At 39.1% G+C, this 13,313-nt stretch overlaps 1 protein-coding gene across 1 annotated transcript in view; it reads left to right on the top strand.

Moving 5' to 3' along the window:
• The window catches only part of LOC134586491 (myeloperoxidase-like), a 45,893-nt gene that overhangs the window by 21,410 nt on the left and 11,170 nt on the right, over positions 1 to 13,313 (top strand). The window contains exons 5-8 of the mRNA XM_063442073.1: positions 309 to 438; positions 6,290 to 6,496; positions 7,807 to 8,119; positions 13,133 to 13,293. Coding sequence (XP_063298143.1) covers positions 309 to 438; positions 6,290 to 6,496; positions 7,807 to 8,119; positions 13,133 to 13,293 — 811 coding nt within the window. The remainder of the gene's footprint in view (positions 1 to 308; positions 439 to 6,289; positions 6,497 to 7,806; positions 8,120 to 13,132; positions 13,294 to 13,313) is intronic.

Genomic DNA, 13,313 nt, shown 5'->3' with positions numbered 1-13,313 from the left:
CACCTTTTAATCTATTGAGGTCCATGAAATAAGTATCATAACGTTGGTTAGTGGTAACATCTAGACTTGGGACAAAAGTAAGGACAAGATAAATGTATGTTTCCTGAATAAATATATAGAACGTTAATGTAATTATTATTCTTCAAGCTGGTGTTCTACTTATTGTTCACCGTCCCATGTAGACAAATCCACATCATTAACAGCTGCCACAAATCACATGATCTGAAACCCAACAGGTTACATTTTAGTGAAAATTCAGTAGCATGTATAAAAGTATTACAACTTACTGTGCCTAACTATATTCATAGGATTAGACCAGGGCTTGGTGCTGCTAATACTGGCTATAAACGATTGCTACCAGCTCAGTATGAAGATGGCTTTTCACTTCCTCAAGGCTGGACTGAAAACAAGCTTTACAATGGATTCCCTCTGCCTTTGGTAAGACCATCCAACCTATTGTTGTGAATCATTACTTCCTGAACACTCCTTGTATAGAGTGTGATCTTTTTTATCATTTTATAAAAGTGCCAATGTCAATAGATTATCAACATCAACAGAACGTCTGTATTGGGGAAGGAGGGAAGGGCTTACTGTAGCTGCAGATACTAGATCTGCAGGTATTGCAAGCCAAGACTTCATATATCCCCCCCAAAAAACATTCAAAACAAATGAAATGTATATTCTCTTTAAGAATATATCTACTAAATATGTTTTAATGGAGTATTCCTTTAAATAACAATGCTTTGTTGATATAACCATTATTATCTGCATCTGTACAAGTGGTGGATCCAGGGGGGAGAAAACCAAAGCTCTCCCTTGCTGGGCCTGTGCAATCCAAGTGCCAGCCCTGCAGTGTGCCTTCACGGACTGGAGGGGAGATCAGAGATCTCCCTTACCATCCTGCAGGCACCTTACTGGGCAGCCGGCATGGGAGGGAGAGAGGACCTGGGGGCTGAGCCTGCAGCTCCTCCAGGTACTCCTCTCACGAGCATGGAGCATTTCCCTGATTACCATGGCAATGACTCTGATCTCCCGAGAAGGAGCTCTAGACGCAGGAGCTGCAGGCTAGAGTTCACTCACCACTGGGACAACTGGGGCTTCCACCTGACCACCAGGGATTGAAAAATGTCCCACCACCCTGAGGTAAGAAGGGACATAAAGTATATGATTTTAATAAAAAAACAAAAAACATATATTTGCTTTAGGCCAGCAGACACTTAAGAAATCTCTACACATTAACACACTGCCACCACACACACACACTGCCCCTCACACACACACACTGCCCCTCTCACACACACACACACACACACACTGCACCCCTCACACACACACACTGCCCCTCTCACACACACACACACACACACACACACACAAACACACTGCCCCCCCACACACACACTGCCCCCCATATGCACACTGCCCCCTCACACACACAAACACACACACACACACACACACTGCACCCCTCACACACACTGTGAGGGCTGTAGTGTGTGTATGGGGATCAGAGTGTGTGAGGGGTGCAGTGTGTCTGTGTGAGGAATGCAGTGTGAGTGTGTGAGGGATGCAATGTGTGTTTATGTTCTGTGTGTGTGTGTGTGTGTGTGTGAAGTGAAGTGTGTGAGAGATGCAATGTGTGTGTGTGAGTGGTGCAATGTGTGTGTATGGGGCAGTGTGTGTGAGGGGGCAGTGTGTGTATGGGGTGCAGTGTGTGTATGGGCGACAGTATGTGTATGGGGTGCAGTGTGTGTATGGGTGAAAGTATGTGTATGGGGTGCAGTGTATGTATGGGCGACAGTATGTGTATTTGTGTGAGGGGTGCAGTGTCTGTATGGGCAGAACCCAGGTAAATTGTCAAACTGTTCCTAAATAGTTTGACTACTTACTCAGGGAGGGCACCACTGCGTTTCTGGAACCACAACTACTACAGAGAGCTGTAGTGGTTATTGTGCCTTGCAGTGGCGTACATACCGGGGTCGCAGGGGTCGCGGCTGCGACCGGGCCCGGCCCACCAGGGGGCCCGGCCGCCCTGCGACCCAGGTATGTACTCACTGGGCCAGCCTCTTCTCCTGGGGGGCCCAGGAGCCGGCCACCTCCGGGCCCCCCGAGGCTGGCCCTGCTTACACCCGGCGGGCAGTCAGGCTGGCGGGCGCGCGAGGGAGCACTCTCCCCTGAGTGCTTCCTCTTCAGCTCCCTCGCGCACCGCACTGAAACTGGAGCCGGAAGATGACGTCATCTTCCGGCTCCGGCATCAGTACGCGGCGCGCGAGGGAGCTGAAGAGGGAGCACTCAGGGGAGAGTACTCCCTCGCGCGCCCGCCAGCCTGACTGCCCGCCGGGTGACACCACTGGACCCCAGGGAATCCCCCCAGCTCTCCCACAGGTAAGGAGGCTGGGGGGATTAAATAGAAAAAAAACAAAAAAAAAACGTGTGTGTGTGAGAGTGTATGTTAGTGAGTGTATGTTAGTGTGAGTGTGTGTTAGTGTGAGTGTATGTTAGTGAGTGTATGTCAGTGAGTGTATGTTAGTGAGTGTATGTTAGTGAGTGTGTGTTTGTGTGAGTGTGTTAGTGTATGTTAGTTAGTGTGTGTGTGTATGTTAGTGAGTGTATGTTAGTGAGTGTATGTTAGTGAGTGTGTGTGAGTGTGTTAGTGTATGTTCGTTAGTGTGTGTGTGTGTGTGTGTGTGTGTTAGTGTGAGTGTATGTTAGTGTGAGTGTATGTTAGTGTGAGTGTGAGTGTGTTAGTGTATGTTAGTTAGTGTGTGAGTGTGTGTGTGTGTGAGTGTATGTTAGTGTGTGTGTGTGTGAGAGTGTATGTTAGTGTGAGTGTATGTTAGTGTGAGTGTATGTTAGTGTGAGTGTATGTTAGTGAGTGTGTGTTAGTGAGTGTGTGTGAGTGTATGTTAGTGAGTGTGTGTTAGTGAGTGTGTTAGTGAGTGTGTGTTAGTGTGTGTGTGTGTGAGTGTATGTTAGTGAGTGTGTGTGTGTGTATGTTAGTGAGTGTGTGTGTGTTCGTGTGTGTGTGTGAGCGTGTGTTAGAGTGTGTGTGTAAGTGTTAGAGTGTTTGTCTTAGTGTTAGAGTGTGTGTGTGTGTTAGTGTGTGTGTTGGAGTGTGCGTGTTAGTGTTAGAGTGTGTGTCTGTGTGCGTCTGTTAGTGAGTGTGTATGTATGTTTGTCACTGAGTGTGTGTCTGTCAGTTAATGTGTGCGTGTGTGTCTTAAGCACTTGCCTTTCTCCAGCGCCGGACTCCCTTGGCGCTGGGGATCTCTCCGCCCTGATCCGCCTCACAGCTCCGAATGCGCATGCGTGGCAAGAGCCACGCGAGCATTCAAACCGCCCATAGGAAAGCATTACTCAATGCTTTCCTATGGACGTTCAGTGTCTTCTCACTGTGATTTTCACAGTGAGAAACGCAGAAAATCCGCTAGCGGCTGTCAATGAGACAGCCTCTAGAGGCTGGATTAACCCTCAGTGAAACACAGCAGTTTCTCTGAAACTGCTATGTTTTCAGCTGCAGGGTTAAAACTAGAGAGACCTGGCACCCAGACCACTTCATTGAGCTGATGTGATCTGGGTGTCTGTAGTGGTCCTTTGAAGTGTATGTGTTTATGCATGCACTGGCGTACATAACGTGGTCGCAGGGGTCGCAGCCCTGCGACCAGGTGCCCGCCGCCATGTGTTGCGGCCCCAGCCCGCGCAGAGTAAGCGCGGGGGGGGGCCCACGGATCAGTTTTCGCACCGGGGCCCCATGGGTTGTGTGTACGCCACTGGTGCCTTGATTGTCCCTGTAATAATCTCCAAGTGCCCCTCCCGAGATTCAGTTCTGGATCCACCCCTGATCTGTACTGCTTTAAACTTGCTGAAAGTGTAATTTTAGTGTGTCTCTGGGTCTTTAAAATATGTCACTGAAAGGTTATGTTCTCATTTGTTTAGCCAAAAAAGCCATCTATGAATAATTGCGGTTGATCTTCTTGATACAGTCAGTCTAGATTTGTGTTTGCTGTAGAGGAGAGACACACATATATAATAGTATATTGATCTGGACTGATATCCTAAAAGACCAATGAAAAAAGACTGTGCCTCAGCCAGCCTACCCTCATGCCCGGGAGGTCAGTAATGGGTGATAGGTGGCAGGGGGTGGACAGAGCACCCCCTCTCACCATAGCAGGCACCTGCCTTCCGGCAAGTGCCTGAGCATTGACCTTCGGGCAGACCATGCAGGCAGCATGGGAGCTGTTGGAATCAGTCTTTGTTTTGACTGTACTGCTACTTCTGCTACTTCACTGCCATATTCTAATGCAAGAGAGCGGAGATGTAACATCACCCCAACCCCATCATCAGTACAGACTGATTTACCCATAAACACACACTACAGTCTCTATATTGCCAAACATACCCTGAAGCCCCTTTCTCCCCAAAACATACATTGCAGTCCCTACCCCCACACTCTGCAGCCTGTATTCCCCTAAAATTCATTGCAATCTGTATAAACGCCACATACCATTCAGCCTGTATCCCCCTCGCCCCGCCACACAATTAGATGATCATCTCTTAGCATTTGATTTGTTTTTACATCCTGCTTCCTCATTCCTGGAGCAGGTTCAGAATGTACTAGGCTCTTATACAAAAAATTTTTAAATTAACCTTAGATTAACCTTACTAACATGTGATTCAAAGCTGGAGGTTTAGAATTTACATGTATTCTCCCTAACATTCCAACTAAGGTGTTGTGATATAAATTAATATATTTTTGAAGAGGCTCCTTCTTCTAAATGTCTCTTCTCCTTCTAAATGTTTCATTGCATCAATGTGTGTAGGTTACATGCGGTCATAATGTGGCATTTGCACATATCACTAATATATATATACATACATAGAAAAAACGAACTCAGGGACTTGTAAATATCACTAAAACGTAACTTTTAATGTTCAAAATAAATCAAATCAACGTTTCAGACCCATATTTGGACTTTCATCAGGATGGTAAAAACACAGACAACATGATTCAAGCTCATATATATATATATATATATATATATATATATATTAAAACATAAACTCACCAGCCTCATGTGTGTGGGGTCGAGCAGCCGCGTTCAGCTTGCAAGTGGGAGTGCCGAGCAGACAGAGGCACACAGATTTGATTTATTTTGAACATTAAAAGTTACGTTTTAGTGATATTTACAAGTCCCTCAGTGCGGTCATTCTCTGTTTTTCTATGCTATTTGCCTGACCAGAACCGGGCACATTATTTACCTATTCCAGGAGTGCAAGCAATATTGTATTGTTTATATATATATATATATATATATATATTATATATATATATATATATATATATATATATATATATATATATATATATATATATATATATATATATATATATATATATGTATATATATATAAACATACCAATTATGCTCTAGGGATTCAAATCCTCCCCAGTAGGAAGAACTCCCAAAGTTTTTGAGGACCTTGTGATACACTTTTGAACAGTTTATCCATTTGAGGGCGCCTTTTGTCAAGAGTACTTTACAGAATAGATCTTACCCTTGTATACCCAAACACATGAAGAATGACAATATTGGTTTCACGACCACTAATTTATTGTAACAGGGGTTTAAAAAAAGATTGGCATTTGGTAACTTGTATTTATTAAAATATGAACAATTATTAAAACTATCAGAATGTGAACAATAATTTGTTGGTACTCCCCAATTCAGGACTGCCGATTCCGCCACAATAGTACACAGACCAGACATGCAGGCAAAAAGAAGACAATTTATTGTAATTATATAATAAAATCTAATAATAATAATAATTAATAACATACATTATTCATGTTGGTTTTAAGTTACTATATTAAAGTGAATTAACCTGTACTTATAGTGAAAAATGATGTTAATTATGTGACTCCATATCTCTCACAAGAAGACACACACCCAAATTAAAAATAAAACGTAAAAAGTATTTGTTGCATAATTCAGATATAGGTATAATACAGGACACACGATCAAATTTGGTTTATGTAGGGGAGTAAAGGGAATAGAAAGAAGGAAATTGACAAATTTGTTGAGTAAGAGTGCCTAATTGGAAATAGCTACAATTGGGGTGGACGGTTGCCTTTTTATGCTTATAAAGCAACTGATTTTAAAGGTTGAATTTGATAGGCTTTAGTTTTCTTTTCAGCCAAGATTATGACTATGTAAGCTAAGAACTCATTGTATATGTTTTGAAACAGTTAAATGGTATTCTTTATTTGGATCTTTTCTGTTTTAATAAGGCACGTGCAGTATCAAATGAAATTGTCCAATTCCCCACTGAAAATTTGATATTGGATGAAAGCATGTCTCTCATGTTCATGCAGTGGGGACAATGGGTAGATCATGACCTTGACTTTGCTGTAGCAAGTCCTGCAAGGTCATCCTTCTCTAATGGTGTAGATTGTGAGACTAGCTGTGTCAAGGAAAACCCCTGCTTCCCTTTGAAGGTGAGTAGCTTTTCCGTCTGCCAACTTTGTACAAGTACTGTGTATGAAATGTTTTCAACAGTATTCCGAGAGACAATCCAATTTAATATGTATATCTTATATAATTGTGATTTTTAAGTTCTAGTTTTTTTGTAGCGTGAAAAAAAACAGCCAATGGTCAATCAATATAGTAAAAAGAAGAAATATTCTTCTTATGAATAACCTAAATAACAAAAAACTCAGAACACAAAAAATGAAAAAGAAAAATTAAAAAAAGAAAGGTAAGTACATAAAGAATATTTAGATAAAATGCTGTTTGATGGCAATTAGTAAATAAAACAGAGGGTGTTGTGGGCTTTGCTCAGACAAGCTTACATTCTAGAGGAAGTGGGGTAAAGTGGCACACAAGGTAAAGGTAGGATATATTTCATGTACTGGGATAAGTAGATTACTAGAATAGTTTACAGTGTTTATATGAATATATCAGGACACTAATACCTGTGCAGTACAGTAAAAAGAAAAACTCAACCAGACACAAAAATGGCGTGATACCACCCAATAGTATGACTCGGATCAGAATTTAATTTGGACAAATGAAATTACATGATCCATCCTGTATCTTAGACAGATATGTGCAATATATCTATATAGCTTGGAGCTCTCTATACTAATCACATGAAAGACCAAAATTAAGAAAAGTATTTTTCTTAATTTTGGTCTTTCATCTGTTATTAGTATAAGGAGGTTTAAATCCTCTCTGATGCCCCACCCAGCATACAGTGACTGCTCACTGCACTGTCATAATAGGGACTAGGACTAGGCGCTGCCAATGGTTGGGGACTAAAGGGGACAATAGGTCCTCCACCCCCTATTATTGTATTAGAGACCCCAACTGCCACAACTTGATGGGGGGCAATAAATGTATTCCCTACCTTTACTGAGGATATAAGCGTTTCATTGAAGTCACGAAATGGACAAGGGCCTCAGTTTGGTATACTGGTCTGGTCGCATATACCATCTGATTACTACAATATTGAATACACTATGACGTGTCACTATATGATTTTCCATAGGGTTATACTATTCATAAACAGCACTGCATATAGGATGTAACCTATTCAACAGTTTATGTGGTCAGTATAACCATTGTATGTGTTTTTAATCGGTTTTGGGATATTTAATAGCAAAATCATGATTGTATCCATATCTATAACATTCCATGCAAAAATCTAGACATAAAAATCAGAAATAAAAAATGAAGTAAAAAAAAATTAACACAGATTATTTTCCTTTGCCCATACTAATATGCTGGCATCACTTGTGCCTTTTAGATTCCTCCAAACGATCCTCGTATTAAGAATCAGAGTGACTGCATCCCATTCTTTCGCTCAGCTCCAGTCTGTAACCTGTTTCCAGTACGCGAGCAAATCAACACTCTCACAGCCTACATAGATGGAAGCCAGGTTTACGGCAGTGATGCTACAACTGCAGAGAAGCTTCGCAACAACACAAACCAGTTGGGTCTTATGGCTATTAACCAGAACTTCACAGACAATGGTCTTCCATTGTTGCCCTTTGATACAGTTAATGGCGGTGTGTGTGTAGCAACCAATGTATCAGCTGGTATACCTTGCTTTGTTGCAGGTAAGTAACCGATGGAAATGGTGGAAAAGAATGAATGCAAGCCAAAGGCTGGAATTAGGAGTGAAGCCAATTCCAGGTAATAAATAAATCATCTCATCTGACAAATGACTAGGCCCCAGCCCTTTTCACTCTTACCAATATTTAAAGGGACATTTCAGGAACCCAAATCATTGCAGCTTAGTGAAGCTGTTCCTCCTAATTTGTGTTTAATTCAGTAAGTCGAGCTGTGAGCACTATTCTCATAGGTGGACACAGGATCGGAACTATATAGATGCAATAATTACACAGATATTAAATGCAGATAGTAAATATGCAGACTATTTTACAGTCTGATACTCATATCTGCTTGCTCTCATCTCATCTTCACAACCCACTTAGTTAAATGCTTCAGTAGTATTTGACAAAATACAGTATCTAAAATATGTATATGAGATGTCAGTTCTTACATGCTACTAAAATATTTTATGTGCTATAAATGATGGAGTTTCCTTCATTCTTACATGGTGACTAATCCTAACTAGGCGAATAGTTCCCGGCGAACATAGCGTGTTCGCGTTCGCCACGGTGGGCGAACACATGCGCGGTTCCACCCGCCCCCTATTCGTCATCATTGAGTAAACTTTGACCCTGTGCCTCACGGTCAGCAGACACATTCCAGCAAATTAGTAGCAGACCCTCCCTTCCAGACCCTCCCACCTCCTGTACAGCATCCATTTTAGATTCATTCTGAAGCTGCATTCTTAGATAGAGGAGGGAAAGTGTAGCTGCTGCTCATTTGATAGGGAAATGGATAGCTAGGCTAGTGTATTCAGTGTCCACTACAGTCCTGAAGGACTCATCTGATCTCTGCTGTAAGGACAGCACCCCAAAAAGCCCTTTTTAGGGCTAGAACATCAGTCTGCTTTTTTTTTTTTGTGTAATGTAATTGCAGTTGCCTGCCTGCCAGCTTCTGTGTCAGGCTCACAGTGGATACTGTAATATCGTAAATAGTATAGTGAGAGCAAATTGTATACACCAGATATAAAACAGATAAAAATTTATTAAACAGGCAATATTACCATATATCTTGAATGTCCTAAAAATATAAAATAAAGGACATAGTATAGCCTGTATAAAATAAATGAAATAAAATAAATATAAAATTGCCCACTCTTGTGGTGCTGAGCCGTAAATAGTGGCTCAGACTATAAGCGCCTTTTTGAAATTTTCCTGGAGACCGCAATGCTGGAAAAGCAGGTTAAGTTGATCACTGACAGAATCCCCTTGTATCAATTGATGAAAGCCAAGTCAGGAAGTACAGGAACAAACTTTATTTGCATAACATAGCATGTAATGGAATGTCCCAAAAGTATTGCACTACCGCGTTTCGACCGTTATGGTCTTTATCAAAGTGCTGTAGTGTCAAACAAATTTAGCGTTTAAATACATTAAAAAAGGCGCGCGTTCGATCTTTACTTTTGACACTGTTTTTCTAATTTCAGTCTATGTACCTATCAAGCACTAAAAGCATATACGTTCTAACTACATGAGTTTGTTTCTTACATGTCACTCAAAAAAAAAAAATGTGCCGTTTACACTGCCACGTATTTGTCACACTATGAAAATGCCTGCAGTTGCTGTCGTGGCTCTGCATGACTACTGTTTTATGTTATCTGCTGCACAAATAAAATAAAGAATTTAAAAAAAAAAAAGGTAACCATTAAAAAAAAAAAAAAAAAAGGCGCGCGTTGTAATTTCTTCGCCGGTTTACTTCCGGTTTCCGGCTGTTACTGTTACCAAAGGCGCTTATAGTCTGAGCCACTATTTACGGCTCAGCACCACGTGAGTGGGCAATTTTATATTTATTTTACTTCATTTATTTCAAAACAGTAAAAAGTATTGCAGCAATAATATCGTCCATGTAAGTGCTGTTTGTGCGTGAAAAATGCAAAAAACTTCAATTTTACTGTCGATATCATCGTTGTAATACATTTTACTGTTTTGAAACACTAATATTTGTGTTCAGCGAAGTCTCCCGAGTAAAACAGTACCCCCCATGTACAGGTTTTATGGTGTCTTGGAAAGTTATAGGGTTAAATATAGTGCTAGCAAATTAAATTCCCTTTACTTTCCGCATGGGTTGTCAGGCAGGTCCCGCTAATTGTAATTAATTAGGATACCTAATTATGTAAAATTATTACATAAATATATGTGTAGAATTAATATATGTATATATATATACATATGTGTATATATACGTATAGATATATATATTTATTTTTTTAAATATTTTTATTTATATATAGGTATATATATAGTGATATATACGTATATATTTATGTATATAGATATATATATATTATTTCGTTCTACGTGTATTTTGATATAAATATATATATTAATATCACAATACAGTTAGAACGAAATAAAACACATCTATATATTTTTTAATATTTTATTTTTAATTTTTTTTTTTACGTATTTACATATTTTTTTTATATTATTTATAAATATATATATAACAATAATTATATATATATATATATTTAATCAGTATCAGTCTACTTGTAATTTGATATTAATATATATATATATATAATTATATATATATATATTAATATTAAAATACACCTAGACAGTGTATGTGTGTGTATGTATATGTGTATATATATATACTTAGATCATATATATATAGTATATATATATGATCTAAGTATATATATATATTTTTTTTTACACTGATTTAACATTATTTTATTTTATTTTCAGCCAGCAGGGGGACCAACTGTCATTACAGTTAGTCCCCCTGCTGGCAATACAGAAGCCAGCTATCCCGGCCATGTGATTGTGAGGTCCTCGCAAGGACCTCACTCTCATATGATCGGGAGGGACCGGAGGAGGAAGATCTGCCACGGGGGGGCTCCCTGGGAGTCCCCCCAACCGCGATCGCCGGCGTGGGACCGCCGTGTTAGTCCCGTGTTAGTCCCCTTGAAACAACTTTTCCATCATTGTTGTGGCCAGAAAGAGTCCCTGTGGGTTTTAAAATTTGCCTGGCCATTGAAGTCTATGGCGGTTCACCCGGTTCGCCGGTTCGCGAACGTTGCGGAAGTTCGCGTTCGCCATTCGCGAACCGAAAATGTTGTGTTCGCGACATCACTAATCATAACTCCTTAACCTCGTTACTACCTACCAGTCTGCAAACAAAAAGTAATGTTTGAATGATAGAATTTGTCTTTCATTTGGGTTTGTATAAATAGCACATTATTTATGGAAACAAAAAGGAAAATGTTGGCTGGAAACAAAAATCATTTACCAAATAATTAAATTACAGATAAAAAAACAAGTTGTAAATAAATAATATATATGAATATGTAACTGACATTTTTCTTCACATATTCTATATATCCTCCCATGTACAGTATCCCATATGCAATTATGTTGTATAAATATATAGTTATATGTTTGACCCATGTATTTTTATTGTGTACATTGTGCACCTTGCAGCCTTGCCACACACACACACACACACACACACACATGCACACATGCACTAAAACACACATTGATACACTAACACATATTCACATATTGAAACATGCATACACACACTGATATATGCACATGGATACATACACACACTGATAAATCTTCCCACATATGCACATAAACATAATCTTCCCACATACACACAATAACATACTGATGCACAAAAGCATACACACATACATACAGACACACACACACTCACAGTGGCTATGTGCATCAGTACCTATGTGTGTGTGTCACATAAATGTTTATGTTTTAAAATGTTAATCATTAACTAACTTCCTCATGCCCATAAAGCCATATTTTTAAATTATATCTTTGTTTTTATTTTTATTTTTATCATTACAATGATACAAAAAAAATTAAATAAAAATCCAGCACCTGTCCATAAGGGCAGATTTCCATTCATACAAAACATTGGCAGTGTTACCGACATATTAAATATAATAAAATATTTTTGAATAAGAACAACTACTATCCGAGGCAACGAACAAAGGACCAAGAAAAATAAATAGAACAAACAGTCATCGAGAGGTTTTATGTTTTCAAATGTTATAATTATTAGCTAACTCCCTCATGCCCCATAAAGCTAAATATGATTCACACTACAAAAAAAGTTGTATATTTATAAACTTTTTGCAAAAAATCTAAAGTGTAACGAAAGTAGAAGAGTATCTTTGTGTATATCATCGCATTGCTCCAATGTGTTTCCAAATTATCCCAACATATTGTCAGATTGCTCTCGTGTATGGTCTGGAGTTCCATACGTACACAGACACACACAAACATTTCCTTAGCTTACCTATATCTCTCTGCGAATAAAATCAAACAACAAGGTCCTACTAGTAGTTCTGGCTTCTCACTGCTCTTTGAAATTGGGTTGCAAATTTGCTAAATTTAAATATTTTTCAATAATGTTTGCAATAAAAACATTTTGTTTTTCTATTATACCATTCACATGTTTGAAGGTATATTTAACACTAGTGCATACAGGTTACTGAAACATTTGTTTTTGGAATCCCCTAGGGTTCACTCTCAATGTAAAAGGTAATCAGGCCTCTGCCCCCTTGCTTACTGTATCTAGAAATAATTCTGTCATGTTATAATCAGAATGTCTACTAAGTGGGGCCAGCCTGATAAGTTCCTCCTAATGGCAAATGAGCTAAAATGTGCTAAAATGTGTTTGTTATAATTCCTAACTCATATACTGAACCACCTTTTATAGCTAACCAAACATTTAAACAATGATAAAAATAAGAATATCATCAGAAATACATATAATATTTAGAGTTATGCACATGAAGGATGAATGACTCTTGAGTTCTATTTAAGGTATTTTCTGTAATCATGGTTGACTTGTCATCCCTATCATTCTTGCTTTCTAGTTGGGGATGTGTGAATTCCCAAATTGTATTTATTTTATTGTAAATTGATTCCTGTATCCTCCTAATGAATGTAATCTACATTTAAAGACTTTATGTGTTTCAGGAGACAGAAGGGCCAACGAGCAGCCTGGTCTTATGACATTGCATACACTATTTCTAAGAGAGCACAATCGTATAGCATCTGAGCTTCAGAAATTAAACCCAGACTGGACTGGAGAGACTCTATATCAACAGTCTCGGAAGATAGTAGGTGCGATATTGCAGGTGAGATTGTATTTTTTTCT

This window comes from Pelobates fuscus, chromosome 1 (assembly GCF_036172605.1).
Source record: "Pelobates fuscus isolate aPelFus1 chromosome 1, aPelFus1.pri, whole genome shotgun sequence".
In the NCBI taxonomy this organism is placed as follows: Eukaryota; Metazoa; Chordata; class Amphibia; order Anura; family Pelobatidae; genus Pelobates; species Pelobates fuscus.
This window is presented reverse-complemented; position numbering and strand designations above follow the sequence as displayed.